At 41.8% G+C, this 13,726-nt stretch overlaps 1 protein-coding gene across 1 annotated transcript; it reads left to right on the top strand.

The window, feature by feature from the left end:
* Positions 1 to 109: 109 nt before the first annotated feature.
* TERB2 (telomere repeat binding bouquet formation protein 2) lies at positions 110 to 13,353 on the top strand. The gene is made up of 7 exons (XM_038420469.2): positions 110 to 419; positions 4,536 to 4,617; positions 6,928 to 7,073; positions 8,734 to 8,795; positions 9,857 to 9,942; positions 10,971 to 11,062; positions 12,567 to 13,353. Exons 1-7 carry the CDS (start codon positions 197 to 199, stop codon positions 12,710 to 12,712), a joined length of 837 nt encoding a protein of 278 aa, XP_038276397.2. The 5' UTR covers positions 110 to 196; the 3' UTR covers positions 12,713 to 13,353.
* Positions 13,354 to 13,726: the final 373 nt, after the last annotated feature.

The raw sequence follows: 13,726 nt of genomic DNA, 5'->3' as shown, positions 1-13,726 counted from the left end.
GTATAACGTTGCCTGAAAGCCAAGTTGTTTGTTGTCTTTGTTCGACCGATCGCTTCACTATAGCGTGTTGCAGTCAAGAAACAGAAGAGTCCGCAAGAGAGAAATACAGCGACTCTGACGTGCGGGGCAGGCGTGTCTGTCTGACGGCGCTGTGACCAAGGCGCGCCACTGACGCCTCGCAGCCCCAGGCGAGGCGATGGGCGGGGCAATTGTTCAGGCCCCGCCCCCTACCGCCCGGAGACGGGCGGTGGGCGGGGCAGTGCGCCAGGCTCCTCCTCCGCGCTGTCCCAGCGCCGCCCGCCAAGCGGAGGGCGGGGCGCTCGCTCCGAGGCGCTGCCTGGGCCCGGGAGGCGGGATGTTTCGGGGCCGCAGCGCCTGGTTCTCGCAGAGCGTCAGCCGGGAGCTCCGCGATTTGTGGGGTGCGGGGGGCCCGAGCGGCCAGTGGCACGTCCCGCTGAGGGGGACTGGGGGGGGGGAGGGCACACGCCGCTGAGGGGCCCAGCCGGAGAGGGGCAGTGGCCTGGTATACCCCGCCGAGGGGGGGGGCAGTGGCACGCCCCGCCGAGGGGGACTTGAGGGGCCGGGCCGGCTCCCTGCACCCCGCTCTCGGGGGCTGTGCGGGCGGGAGTGCTCCGGGGGTGACTGGGTCTCCGAGCTGGGGGCACTGGGCAGGTGCCCGCTGCCAGAGCGGCCTCCCCTCCCCCAGCTGGGCTCCAGCCATTGCCAGAGCTGAGTGGGCAGCCAGGAGCGTCGGGCTGGGGTCACCCAGCAGGTTGCTGCAGCGCCGCATGATCACTCGCCCCCAGGGGGAGCCGCTACCCGGCCCCACTGTGTGGCTCAGGTGGAGTAAAGAGACGCTGTGGCTGGCCCCTGGCGAGAGGTCCCAGCTGACAGCCCAAGCCCCACATGGGGCAGTGGGTGGGGAGCATCACCCCCAGAGCTACATCACAAGGGCTGTTCCCAGCTGTAGGCATGGCCCTGTGGGCACCGTCACAGCCTGTATGAGGGTGTCTCATACTGAGCACATGGCCAGCCGGCGATAGCACTCGCTAGCGGCTGCGTGTCCCTGTCTGCCCAGTTTCTGCACCCCGAGTGCTTTGAGACCATCAGAGCTCACTGGGGACCAGGCTGACCAGCTCCTGGCACAGCCCGCTACAATGGGTAGGAAAATCAGCTGTAATCATGGGTCATTTCAGTCTAACTGACACGTTCATAGACTCCAAAGCCAGAAGGGACCATTATCATCTACTGTAACTTCCTGTTTAACACAGGCCAGGGAACCTCCCCAAAATAATTCCTTGAGCCACCTCTCTTGGTAAATTGTTCCAGTGGTTACTCTCACTGTTAAAAATTTACGCCTTATTTCCAGTCTAGACATGACCTGCTGTCAGTACTAAAACATCTTTGGCATTTCTAAATATTATAGATGACAATATTCTAACTCAAGGTGTTGCATCCAACACAAGAGAGTTCTGTATTAGGCCGTGTCTTGACAGATAAAGTGGAACAGATAACAGAACTAAAAATTAATGGGGGCTTAGGTACAGGATCATAACTTGATCATTTTTATAATGTGAAAACAGAATAAAGTCCAAACCACTAATACACGGGCTGATTTCACAAGCTGAAAACAGTTATGAGCCGAATCAGCTGTGAGGGAGAATTTATTCAGAAAAATATGAATAATAATTGGGAATTGTTTAAGAACACTTTATTAGATGCCCAAAAGGCCACAATCAAGGAAGAATGCCAAGTTGTTAAAAAAAAAAAAAAAAAAAAAAAAAAAAGACCTGGTTTAGAGGGGAAGTGAAGACCGCTATACAAAAATAAAATATAATAAATGGAAGAAAGGGGAAGTTGACAGTAATAATTATAAATCAGAAGCTAGGAATTGTAGAAAATTGATAAGGGAAGCAAAGGGACACCAAGAGAACTCTATGACCAGAGTTAATGTAATTGAGAAAGTTTAAGTGCACTAGGAACAAAGAGACTCCAAACAATGGTACTAGTCCAATATTAAATGGAAACAGTACAATTATCAATAATGATGCAGAAAAAGCAGTAGTGTTCAACAAATACCTGTTCTGTATTGGGGAAAAGACAGATGATGTCATATAGGATTACTTTTTTCCTATTCCATTAGTATTGGAGGAAGATGTTAAACAACAGCTAAGGTTAGTCATTTAAAATTAGCAGGTCCGGTTAACTTGCATCCAAGACTTTTAATAGAGCTGGATGAGGAGCTCACTGGACCATTAATGTTGATTTTCAATAAGTCTTGAAAGACTTAAGTTCCAGAAGACTGGAAGACAGCTGATATGCCAATTTTAAAAGGGTAAACAGGATGACTTGGGGATAATTATAGGTCTGTCAGCCCGATACCGAGGCTGGGCAACATAATGGAGTGGCTGATACAGGCTTCGCTTAATAAAGAATTAAAAAAGAGTAACATAATACGAATCAACATGGGTTCTATTTTTCATAAACCTATCAAACTAAGTTGATTTTTTTTTTTATGAGATTACAAGGTTATTTGAAAGAGGTGTTGATGTATATACTTAGACTTCAGTAAAGCATTTGACTTGGTAACATATGACATTTGATTAAAAACTATAATGATATAAAATTAACACGGCACAGATTAACTGCATTAAAAACTAGCTAAACAATAGGTCTCAAAATATAATGGTAAACAGAAAATCATCACTGAGTGAGTGTCTCTCTAGTGGGGTTCTGCAGTGATCTTTCTTGGCCCTGTGCTATTTAACATTTTTATCAGTGACCAGGAAGAGAAAACAAAATCCTCACTGATAAAGTTTGCAAATGAAACAACGTGAGGGAATGGTAAATAAGGAAAAGGACAGGTCACTGATATAGAGCAAGCTGGATCACTTGGTAAACTGGACACAGCCAAACAATATGCATTTTAATACAGCTCCATGTAAATGTATACTGTCAGTTTCAGGGTAACTGTGCCTATATTTCCCGCTATCTCCATAGTCCACTCCAGGAATGACCAGACAGGTCTCCAGTCATCACCTGTCTCTGGGTAGAGACCCTTGTCCCACTCCTTTCTGACTGGGATTTTAAAGCTGTGCAGCTGCCTTACACTTACCAAGCAAGTCAGTCTGCCTAACAGCCAGCATCTGTTCGTTGGTTTCTCTCAGAGGGTGATGAACAGTGAGTGTACTGCCAGCATTTACAGTTACTCCACAGCTCTTTCTAAGCAAGCATGCTTTTACCTTAAGAATAAAGATTACAGGGAAAACAAAATAAATGTTCATACTAAAAGCTTATCACCCATCAGTCTTTTGGGGCCCTAGTAGGCCAAAGTCCTTCCAGCCTGCAAGGGTGGCCCCCCACTTCCCAGGCCAGAAGGTCCTGTCCATTTGCTGGATCAGGTTTTTATATCAAAAGCTGCTTCTTTGTTTAAATCTCTGAAAAACACAAAGTTTGAAGCAGTATTTGCAAACACCCCTGGGGGTGATGCTTCTCTGGAGTTGTTTACAATTCCCAGGGTAATCACCTTCCACTGTTTTTATTTCCTCAGTGAGGTGTGGTAACCCTTCCCTATGGACTAGAACACAATCATACATAAACCATTCATAAATTGAATACAATGGTCCCCAAAGATACTGCATGGGATTGCAATATCTGGTACATTCACATCTAGGAACAAAGAATGAAGGCCTACTTACAGAATGGGGGATTCTGTCTTGGGAAGAAGTGACTGTGAAAAAGATTGAGAGGTTGTGATGGATAATGATAATCAGCTGAACATGAATTTCCAGTGTGATGCTGTGGCCAAAATGCTAATGCAGTCCTTGGATGCATAAATTGTGGAATTTGCAGTTGTACAGAGGTTATTTTACCTCTTATTTGGCACTGTGAAATCACTGCTGGAATACTGTGTCCAGTTCTGGATTCCACAGTTCAAGAAGGATATTGATAAATCAGAGAGGATTCAGAAAAGAGCCAAGAGAATGATTAAAGGATTCAAATATGTGGCTTATAGTGATTGATAGACTCAAGGAGCTCAATCAATTTAGCTTAACAAAGATGGCTAAGGCATAACTTGATTACAGTCTAAGTACCTCCATAGGGAACAAATATTGAAAAGATTAAATATTTAATAAATCAATCTAGCAGAGAAAGTTATTGTGATAAATGAAGGGGGGGGGGTAGTTCCCTTTTATGAACACCCAGCCAGTTAACTATAAAATCCCTGTTAGTAGCTGTTCTCTACTTGCTTTATCTGTAAAGGGTTAAAAAGTCCATAGGTAAAAGGAAGGGAGTGGGCACCTGGCCTGTGTTATGCAGTAGGTCAGACTAAATGATTATAATGATCCCTCCGGGCTTCAAATCTAAAAATCTATGACTGGGGGTGAACTGTCAGGTAAAAAGCAGAAGTTCATATTTTGTTCCTTAGGACTGGAGATACTGACCTCCACAAATAAAGGTGTTTTGAACATACTGGGGGTAATAATCCTAAACCAAGAGTGCCATATGTGCTCAATGTGACCATTTTTCTGCAGTGGCTGAAGGAGGAGTGATTTCAACTCATTATGGTGCTGATTACCTGTTCAGCAGTGATGCTTCACACCTTGATACACAGAGGTACACTTTGTAGGTTTGACTCTTGTAGCTGTTTGGCTGTGTTCTTGTCTGTGGAGTGTTTAGAAATGCCCTGACCCTAATCACCCCTCCCCTGCTTCTCTGCAAGTGCCTTCAGCTAACAAAATTCTCCTTCCTTTTTCTGTTTTTGTTATGATAATTCCCTTACCATAGTTTTGGAAATATTGTGCATCTGTTAGAGCTCTGTGTATATTATATATTGTATACATTTAGCTTCTGAGTTTTTCAGCTGCACAATTAAACATAATGCAATACAAAATTATTAACATTAATGATAGTGTTAAATAATTATCTCAATAGTTAATGGCAGTAACTTAAACACAGATGGAATTTTTAAAAGTGCCCAACCTGTTCCCATTGAAGTACTTCAAAGGGGGCAGTGTTAGGCTAATGCTGAGCGTTTCTGAAAAATCACAGCTACAATAAACTGTAGGTAAGACATCTTGGACAAAATACATAAGTCTCCTAGCAAACCACTTTGGCCTTCCTTATATGCAAAAGTTGTACAGCTTTAACTAGTTAAAGTAACACAACTTAAAGGTACTTATACTGCATAGCTTATTCCTGTAAGGTAAGGGGAATAAGCTATACAGGTAGAAGGCACCTATATACTAGTATAACTGCATTCATAGTATGGGTTGCATTTGTATAGCTATTTTGGTTTAAAAATATATATCACACCCCTAATCAAAATAGTTTATGCTGGTACAAAATGTGTGTAGACCTGGCCTTTGTTAATAAAAATGTAAACACAAAAAAGGAGAGTAGTTTAGTTTTCCAAACCAGCATCAATTCTACAGTTAAATGAATTTTTTTCTGCTGTTATGCTCTCCCAGCTGGTTTTGTGACAGTTAGCTAACAACCTCAAATCCCAGAGTGTTGCTGACTTCTTCACTGAGGCATAAGGAAGCAATCAAAACAAGAGACATAGAAAATTCAGTCTTTATAAGCAAGGTGGGAGAAAAAAAAAATCAATACTTGCCAAATGGAAAACAGCCAAATCGCTAGGGAAAGAAATTTTACTTTCAGTCTGCTAAACTCCTGAGGGGGGAGGGATAACTCAGTTGTTTGAGTACTAGCCTGCTAAACCCAAGGTTATGTGTTCAATCCTTGAGGGGGCCATTTAGGGATGGGGGGAAAAAAATTGGGGATTGGCCCTGCTTTGAGTACAGGGTTGGACTAAATGACCTCCTGAGGTCCCTTCCAACCCAGATATTCTATGATTTAAACTATTAGAAGGAAAGGAAATACAGAAAACAAAAGAGGGCTTGACAGTGGGGTTTTTTAAAAGGAGAGTTGCAAAGCTTAAAATTAAGAAAAGACTGTAAAAGATCCTCAGTCATGAAGTGAATATTTGTATAAAATCAGTGGTTCTCAACCTATTTATCATTGTGGGCAGCAGGTTGAGAACCACAGTCCCTCCCCACAATCCCATATGCCTGGCACTTACCAGCCCCCTGCTGGCAGAAGTGCTCCTGCAGACTGCCTGACACTAGCTCCCCTTTCTGCCAGAGCAGAGTGGGTGAATTTTGAATTTATTTTAGCACACAGCTGTGCTACAGCTGTGTGCTAATGGGGCTGCAGGCAGGCTGTGGATTGAGAACTGCTGGTATAGATTAAATGTCAACTAAATACATTTTACAGATGACACACACAGGCAATTGTCAATGTTCTGTTACTTTAGCCATGTGCACCACATTCTCCTATTAATCAGGCTAACGGGAATTCAGCATGTTATTACCAAAATTTTCCATTTTCTGTTTAGTTTTTATGATGTCACTGGCTTCAGTTCTGAAGTAACACCCCATTGTGTACTGTGATGATATATCATCATATAATTTGTTTCAAAATAAAAATGCATCTGTAATATCAGTTTCCATGTACTGTATATTTAATGAATGATTTTGGATATAAAACATGCTCTATATTTTTTGTGAAAGCTTTATATTAACTTCTGAAATATTAATATTTATAACAATTGAAACAATTTTAAAGTAGGTCAATTGCATGACAGTGTTCTTATTCTTATTTATTATTTGGCTTATCATAGTGCATAGCAACCCCAGTTGCAGATTAGGATCCCATTGTGCTCAGCACCATACACAAACAGAACAAAAAGACAGTCTCTGCACTAAAGAGCTTACAATCCCTTTAAACTCATTAGTCACTGTCAGTTTTACTGTGTCCAGCCTTGGTACACTCTAGGGTTAAATTGATCATTCAAATAATTATGATTTGGTTTTTTTCACATTTCTTTTTTTTATAAAAGCTTTTTCTGTTTTTTCCTTCTAGAATACACCAGAGCCTAGATTATATAGAGGGTAAAGCTACAGTTTTTCATTCTTGTTATCTCTCTGCAAATGCAAGTGCCAGCTCTGTAATGAAACAGACAGTGGCTTTGGGTCACTTCATCCTTCCCCCTGCCTGTGTGCAAGAAGGTTAGGAAAAATATAGAGCATTTACCATACAGTTTACTCATTGTTTTAAAACCGAGACTGTTGATGACGTTGAGCATACATGGTCAAATTACAGTGACCTCAGTCTGAGTGTACTGGGGGAGAAGGGGCATAGGCAGTGTCCCAGGGCAGGAGGCATCCACCATTCTGAAGTGCAGGTAGATCTGAATCTTCTGCTGCTGGTGGTGCTTACCCCTCTACTAGGTGCAGGTCTAGGTTGGCAGTGTGAGTGAGATCTTGCCCATGGAGGAGCAGATGCTAGCCCTGTTGTACAGCTGTAGCAAATGCTACTGCTCCATGAGCTGCCCCCAGTCAGGGCATATGCCACAGGTATTGCTTTGCTAATATGTTTGGCTGTTTGTTACCTAGCAGATGAATGGATTGGAGTCATCTATGCTATAAGTTTGAGATCATGCAGTTTCTGGTATCTTGACAGTTGATGTGGGGCTCGGCAAAAAGCTCTTCCCTTCCTTTCTCCCCATTTCTCTCCCCTCTTCCCCCCCCCCTCCGGCAGCCTGCTACTCTCCACAAACCTGATTGGCTGGGAGGTTATGCCATTCCAATACCCCCTTTTTCTCTCCTCCCTGCTACTCTTCAGAAGCCTGGCAGGCAGAGCAGAGTGCCACTCCAAAACAAGGACACAGAATTAACTCTGACCCCTGGGAGTCCAAAAGATTAAAAACAGGAAGAATAGGGATGGCATATTGTGTATCAAAATTGGAATTAATATGTCTAAAAGAATATCCGATTGTATAGCTGTCATGACAGCTGAACTAGTGGCGATAATGCTCGTGTTAAACTGGATCTGGAGTGTGCACCCAGCAGTGATAGTCATTATTTCACTTCATGCATCCGATGAAGTGAGCTGTAGCTCACGAAAGCTTATGCTCAAATAAATTTATTAGTCTCTAAGGTACCACAAGTACTCCTTTTCTTATTTCAGACTCAGTATCAAGCCTTATGGCCATAAGAAAGGATGCCTCCATATGTAGAAGTCATCTAATCAATTAAGGGGAGAATGTAAATCCCTAGGTATTTAGGAATTATAGCTGGTGACGGCTATGGACTAGCCAGTCAAGTCTGCTTTGCCATGAAAAAGAAAAAAAAGAGAGACCCCCTGGGAGGGTTTGAGTGAATGAGCAGATGGGGGACCAACCTGGGAAGATTCAGAGAGGAAACAGAGAAATAAGCCGGGAGCAGGAACCCTGAGCTATGGGAGAAAGGGAACTGTTTGGAGCGGAACCAGCTGCTTGTAAAAGACTCTTATAAGTGCTCAGCCTGGATCTGATAGAACAGCAGAGCCCATGTGACAGGACCCATTATTTTGAGCTCATACCGCACACGAGCCTCAGAGAGCACGAACAGGGTGGACTGATCCAAAGGAGAGACAGATTGCATTGGCATGGGGCAGAGTCTCTGCATGTCTAGCCAGGTGTGGGAGGCCTATTTTACTGTTTGCTGTGTGAGGGGCAAAGGAGTCTGTGTAACCACTTCTGGAGATCCTGACCTAGGTACCAATCAGTGGTCATTACAATTTAGTTTCACGCTTGGTTAAAGATCATCTCTGCTAGCTGACTGATTTTTGCTGGACAGATACCACTGTGTAATACTTTTGACATTAATTTATTTTTATTCATTACAGAAATTAGAAGAAAACTTGGTAGTTTTATATGGGAGCGGATGAATGATTCCCTGATGGAACAGGTAGGGTTGTACTAAATGCACATCGGGGTGAAATCCTGTCCCATTGAAATCAATGGCAAAATTTTGCCTGACTTCAGTGGAGGCAGGATTTCATCCTAGGACTTCAAGTCAAACCGTGGATCAAATGTGTTTTTTTTTTTTTTATGATTGAATTGTGATAATCAAGATGTCTACTACTGCCTTTGGCCTACTGTATATCCCTCTTCTACTGTATCGTGTCCAGGGAACTACCATTCAGAACTTGCAGAAAATGGAGTTGCAGAGGGATTCACTACCATCACCACAAAGCAATGTCCATATTCTTAACAATAATGAAATGAATTGAGAAAAGCCAACAATGATATAAAGCACTCAGTCCACAGAAGCAGGTTACAAAGCTTTTGTGCTTTCTCTGGTTATTGCTGGCTGGGTTGGGTGGCTTAATGGTAGTCCTTTGTATTACTATGCCAGAAATTTGGGTTCAGATCTCTTGCTCCCCAGGCAAATTACTGCTATGCAAGAATCTCCTCCTGCCAAAGGCTAAGATTTCTGGACAACATGATCAACACAAGCTTATTGCACAACACATATTGCAAAGTTTGATTTTAGTATTAAAATCCTAAGTAGTAAAAGCTTAGCCCTGCTGAAGGACCTTTCACTGTCCTGTGTTCGCAGCTGAGATAAATGGGACTGGACTTGGTAACAGTCCCAAAGTAAATTCTAGATAGGAAGTAAGGGCTGTAGATGGCAGTTACAGTAAAGGAATCACACAGCCGTGTGATTATTTCCCCCTTGAGATGAACCCCAGTCCACTCTTCTGGGCAAGATTAGGCTGTTTTGTTTCCACTTCAATTTTGGTGTTTGTGTGATTTTTAAAGTTTGTTTTGTGTGTGTGTGTGCATGTGTGCACATACACACCGGGGCATATTGCCCTCTTGTAAAATTTGCCTTTGATAGTGCCTATCATGGAGTGTCAGAAAACTGAAAATGATAGTTATCAGAGGAATTTTCCTTTGCTTCCTTATCAAGTCAGAAGGGGCTGTATGCACAATTGTAATCAAAATGTATGTTGACATCTACAGCTTGATGAAGTAACACCAGTTGAAATAAAGACTAGCATAAAAGAGGATGAGCAAAGAATAAAGGGCAAAAAAGACCTGGATGGAAGGTATTTTCTTTATTTCCATGTTAGGATTGCATAGGTCCTGATGTTTAGGTACATGAGCATATTACACAAGGGTGGCTGAACTTACTGATCTTCTGAGCTGCATACGATAACCTTCAGAAGTTCGAGAGCCGGTTGCACCTGCTCAGGGCTTCTGCCCTGCGGCAGAGGGGTGGGGCATGGGACTTCAGCCCTGTGGGAGGTGCCTGCCAGTGCTCAGGGCTTCAGCAAGAGCCGGACTGAAGCCCTGAGCCACGGCAGGCACCTCCTGCAGGGCTGAAGCCCCTAGCCTCACCACCCCGCCGCAAAGTAGAAGCCTTGAGCTCCTCCTCCCAGTCTGGTAGGTGGAGAATGGGGAGGCATGGGGGGCTCTGCGAGCCAAACTTTAGCTGTAAAAGAGCTGCATGTGGCTCGCAAGCCACAGTTTGGCCACACCTGGTATAACATATCAATTGATCGATAACTCTGAATCCTAGTGATTACAGTGTAGATCTCAACCATAATTATTTTGCTGTTGATCATTTTAGCGGAAACATCCAACTAATGTATTTATCCCAGGAACTGTATTCCACTTGTTCTCAACTGTGCCCTGCCTAGTTGCCAAAACTTTCAACTTCCTCTCCTGTCAACTTCTGCACTGTGGTTATATGTTCAATACAAAAATCTGCAGTGCAATTAAAATTAAAGATGGAAGGCCAGACTGAAATTAAATGAATGTGATATCAAAATAAATAAGACAATGGATTCTGTACCCATTGTATTATTTATGTCCATATTTAATTCAATAAAAACCTTCATTTGTGAATTTAGCAGAGCTTGCTGCAGAATTTTCATCTTGCCACATTGGACTTCTTCAGAAATGCGGAGATCTTGCTGTGGAATTTAGGTCCTTAGCCTTGACTATAGATTGGCAGGGAAGGGAAAATTTGAAATTCCCACGAATAGCCGAATCCAGTAATACAGCCATTCCTGAAAGCAAGCTTTAAAAAGTAAACGAAAGAAGCAAAAATAACACTTTTTTTTCTCTACAGCAGTAAAGAAAAAAGAGTATCAAAAACATCAGTGGGAGGGAAACTTGCATACTGTCCACTTCAGGATTATCCAGTGAACAACATGGTGACAGGTAAAGATTAATATAAGTGAACTTTCCGCCAAATGGAACAAATGCAAACAATGTTATGGGTGATACTGATGAGGATTGGCCTATTCTATGCTTGATTTCTTTATAATGCAGACAGAAAATCATGCAGTATATCTTTTCTGTGCAAATTCTATACAATCAATATTCATGCAATTCTGCATCTATTTCTAGTGAGATGTCCTTCTCACCATGTGAACTTTCTAACAGTTAGGTTCAACAAAGGGTATAGTTTTCACTAAAATTGATTTGATATTTGTTTTTGATGAATCCAGGTTGTCCCCAGTTTATCACTTTAATTTCTTTAGGTGTTTGCAAGTATCAAAAGTGATGGTGTATTAACATTTCTAGCAGTTTATCAGATATTGCATCAAAGTTTAAATGACTGTCTAGGAACTCTCTGGATCCATCATTTCCCCTCCTAAAAACAGGTGCTGTATTTGCCATTTTTTGACTCTTTGGGAGCTCACCTGTGCTTTTGATACTCCATCTAGTTTCACGAGCACTTTCGGATGTGTGTCATTAGATGCTGATGATAAGAAAAAATTTACATTATCTAGGTATCCTTCTAGAGGATGTGTTATGGCTACCCCTTTTCTTAGTTGATCATTATGAGAGGTTCCTGAATCTGGTAAGTGCAGTATGGGGTTCTATTACAATACTTTTCATGTATTAATTATTTTCAGTATAATTCACCTACTGTGAAATTCACCCCTGTGCAGAGGGCCAACCTTATGGGCAACTTAAATTCTATTTTGAAGGCTTAAGCAGGACTAAAGTGATATATAAGCTTGGTCCTGTCTTTTCTGCACAGAAATGAATTTCTATCCTAGTAGACAAGTTCATTCCCTCACTACACTAAACCTATGTCTACGTTGCCCAACAGTTTGGCCTATGGGGGTATGAATAGCAGTGCATACCAGTGCTGCACTGTAGCACTCCTGTGTGAATGCTGCAGTTGCAAACTAAAAGGTTCCTAGCTTGCATTAACGTAGTACTCTTCAAACAAGACTATATTAATGCATAGGAGCCATTTAGTGTGCACCCGACGGGGTAGAGAGAAGGATTGTTCAAGGACATCACTCCCAGTATAAAGGTTCTTTCTCTCCAATTTGCACCAGTGAAAAAGCCTTTCTTTAACTTGTGTGCATACTATAAATGATTTAATAACATTTGCAACCTTGTGCTTGCTTTCCCTGGGGAAATGATGGCTGAGCTTCAGGAGCTGCATGTATTTCCCAACAAAGTGCTCTTCTCTGAAATACATTATATAACATTTGATGTAATCTTACTGAAAATAGTAATAAAGTACTAGGCATTTCTGTGTTTGTGATACTGTGTCTGTGATTCTCCCGCACCCCATATCAACAGTGTTTTTAATGTTGTGGATATTCATTCCACACTCCAGAAAGTCCAATAAAAAAGACTGGCCCAGGTGCTGTAGTTTCTGTGGTGTTATATATATATTTTTTTTTTTTTCACTTTGTAGGTTATGTCTCTTCTAGTGAGATGAAGAAATACCTTGGGGAACTAAATGACTTCATTCCTGGCACTTCAGGTTACTCGGTATATTGGATTAAAAATGAAATGGACATTTTCTCTGATGTGAAAAATAAATTGAAAAGAAAACTATAAATGACATTTAAATTGTTTGTATCAAAAACATAACTTGGCTTTGCTAAAACATTGCTAAATATACGTATGCCCATTTAATAACATCCCATCTTTAGCATTGTATATATCCGTGTTCTCTCTCTGTGTGTTGGTTGCTGGTTACTTTAAATAGCACTGTCATGGTACTTACAGGTTTTTTTAGTTCAGTGACTGGAGGACTGAATTCTGAGTTGAATTTCTTTGTATTATTTTTGGCCCAGGCTAACTTATTATATTGACTACAACTGGGTGTGCCTTATAATTTTTTGGATACTCATTATATTTTAACGACTGGTTACATTTGCTGTAAACAGTTTCAACTACTTAAAAATTTGTTTCATATTAAAATTACATATAAGCTTTCACCAAATAATTGCAAGATGTTTGGACTTTTTAGGGTAACAGACTTCGATTTCAATATGACTTCTTGAGCAGAGACTTTATTCTCACATGGTTGCATGCAAAACACTCCTCAGGGTGATTCTGACTGTTAGTAAAGCAGGTGTTAGTAAAAGTAAAGTAAAAGTATAATTAGGCAGTCCAACAAAGAATTTGAAGAGCAACTAGCAAAAGACTCAGAAACTAACAGCAATGTTTTTTTTAAGTACATCAGAAGCAGAAAGCCTGCCAATCAATCAGTGGAGTCGCTGGATGATTGAGATGCTAAAGGAGCACTCAAGAAAAACAAGGCCATTACAGAGAAGTTAAATGAATTCTTTGCATTGGTCTGCAGAGGATGAAGGACATTCCTACACCTGAGCCATTCTTTTTAGGTGATACATCTGAGGAACTGTCCCAGATTGAGGTGTCAGTAGAGGAGGTTTTGGAACAAATAGATAAATTAAACAGTAATAAGGTATTATCACTTAAGTCAGCTACTATACCAGATGACTGGAGGATAGCTAATTTTTAAAAATTGCTCCAGAGGCAATTCTGGCAAATACAGGCCAGTAAGCCTGACTTTGATACCAGACAAATTTGTTGAAACTTTAGTAA

Source organism: Dermochelys coriacea, chromosome 10 (assembly GCF_009764565.3).
Source record: "Dermochelys coriacea isolate rDerCor1 chromosome 10, rDerCor1.pri.v4, whole genome shotgun sequence".
Lineage (NCBI taxonomy): Eukaryota > Metazoa > Chordata > Testudines > Dermochelyidae > Dermochelys > Dermochelys coriacea.
This window is presented reverse-complemented; position numbering and strand designations above follow the sequence as displayed.

Excerpts from the sequence above, each read along its gene's own strand:
- TERB2 (XM_038420469.2), top strand. The coding sequence starts at position 197 with ATGGGCGGGGCAATTGTTCAGGCCCCGCCCCCTACCGCCCGGAGACGG. Across the intron at positions 4,618-6,927 it reads TCACACCTTGATACACAGAG|AATACACCAGAGCCTAGATT; the intron begins GTACACTTTGTA and ends TTTTCCTTCTAG. Across the intron at positions 7,074-8,733 it reads CCCTGCCTGTGTGCAAGAAG|AAATTAGAAGAAAACTTGGT; the intron begins GTTAGGAAAAAT and ends TATTCATTACAG.